The 1,421-nt window shown below is 38.9% G+C and overlaps 1 protein-coding gene across 1 annotated transcript in view; it reads right to left on the reverse strand.

Annotated features, from left to right (window-relative positions):
• The window catches only part of atr (ATR checkpoint kinase), a gene marked incomplete in the record, with an annotated part of 43,912 nt that overhangs the window by 31,268 nt on the left and 11,223 nt on the right, over positions 1–1,421 (reverse strand). The window contains 3 exon segments of the mRNA XM_014030896.1: positions 160–260; positions 386–582; positions 684–940. Coding sequence (XP_013886350.1) covers positions 160–260; positions 386–582; positions 684–940 — 555 coding nt within the window.

Genomic DNA, 1,421 nt, shown 5'->3' on the forward strand with positions numbered 1-1,421 from the left:
GATTTTGCATTTTTACATTTAGGTTTTAAAAACAGAAAAACCAAAAAACAACATGCTTGTTTTGTTTTTGCAATTTTATTTTGAAACGAAAAAAAAACAAAGAACGAACCATACACGGATTGTGAACAAATATAGTTTTAAAAGAAAGCGCATGGCTACCTGCCAATTTCTCCAGTAGTAAGAATGAGGGTGTTGCGTAAGTCATCGTCTCTGCTGACTTTAGCTTTGCTGAATGCTTCCTTCAGTTGTGCAACCAGAAGCTGAAAGATCAAAAAGCATCATCTTCACTTCTTATTCCATTAAACATGAAGTGCATGAACAAGACATAATCTCCAAATGTATTGTTAGAATTGTTTCTTTTAGTTTTACCAGTGAAAATTCTCACCTCATTCAGCGTGCCCTGCTYGGAGCTTGTAGCGGTCTCTGTTAGCAGAAAACGCACCGACTGGCTGAAGCGTATTCGAACCAGAGGATCTGGATCCTCCATGAGACCAATCAGAGCACAGAGAACCGCCCTGGAATCACTGTCGCCACCAATCAGGTTCACATGCTGGCAGAGGTGAGGCAGAGCTTCCAGAAACGCTGGAACAGGGAAACATTTAAATGATTAAGATTCTATGAAAGTTCACAACTTTCTTATCTTACACAGACACTAACTGTCAGAGCAAATCAAATCAGAGAACCTAGTTTGACACTGCTTGTAGCCTGTGGTCCGACTAAAGGAAGAAAAGGTCTAACAGCAGAGGCCTTGAGAGACGGTGCCGTCTTCCCAGCATGCTCTGCTGCGAGGCTGCAGCTGAGGCAGAGGACTTTGGGAGGACAGGAGGAGTCCTGAGTGATGTCACAAAGCTTGGAGAGCTCTGACTGGATGCAGCTCAGCTGACCAACAATCCTGGCAAGCTCCAACTTCACCTCCTCAGATTTGTCCTCCAGCATGGAGCTGAAAGGATGCAAACGGTATTTGTTAAAATACAAACTTGGTTTAGACTTAATAAGTTGTCATTAAACTTAGAGAAAACTAATTATATGGTATTTAGTAATAGAAAGAAAACTATTGATGTTCCATTTAGAGTCGATGGGGTTGAGATTTGTAAAGTCACATGGAGACCTCACTAAATTATTTAAGAACAAAGATGGCTAAATCTATTGCTGTTCTGTATAAAGTAAGGGAGTTATTTAWKGATAAAGCACTGTATATGTTGTATAATGCAATAATAAGTCCAAACATGGTTTATTGTATTGAGGTCTGGGGGAAGCGAGTCTGACAATTATGAATCCTGTTTTTTTATTACAGAAAAACTGTGTGAATTATTACTGGAAAACATTGTCATCACCCATCAAATTCATTATTTTGTAAATTGAAAATATTGAAGTTCTTTGATTTGGTTGATTATAATATTCTACTGGTTATGTATAAAGCC

Source organism: Austrofundulus limnaeus, unplaced genomic scaffold (genome assembly GCF_001266775.1).
Source record: "Austrofundulus limnaeus strain Quisiro unplaced genomic scaffold, Austrofundulus_limnaeus-1.0 Scaffold1137, whole genome shotgun sequence".
Taxonomy (NCBI): domain Eukaryota; kingdom Metazoa; phylum Chordata; class Actinopteri; order Cyprinodontiformes; family Rivulidae; genus Austrofundulus; species Austrofundulus limnaeus.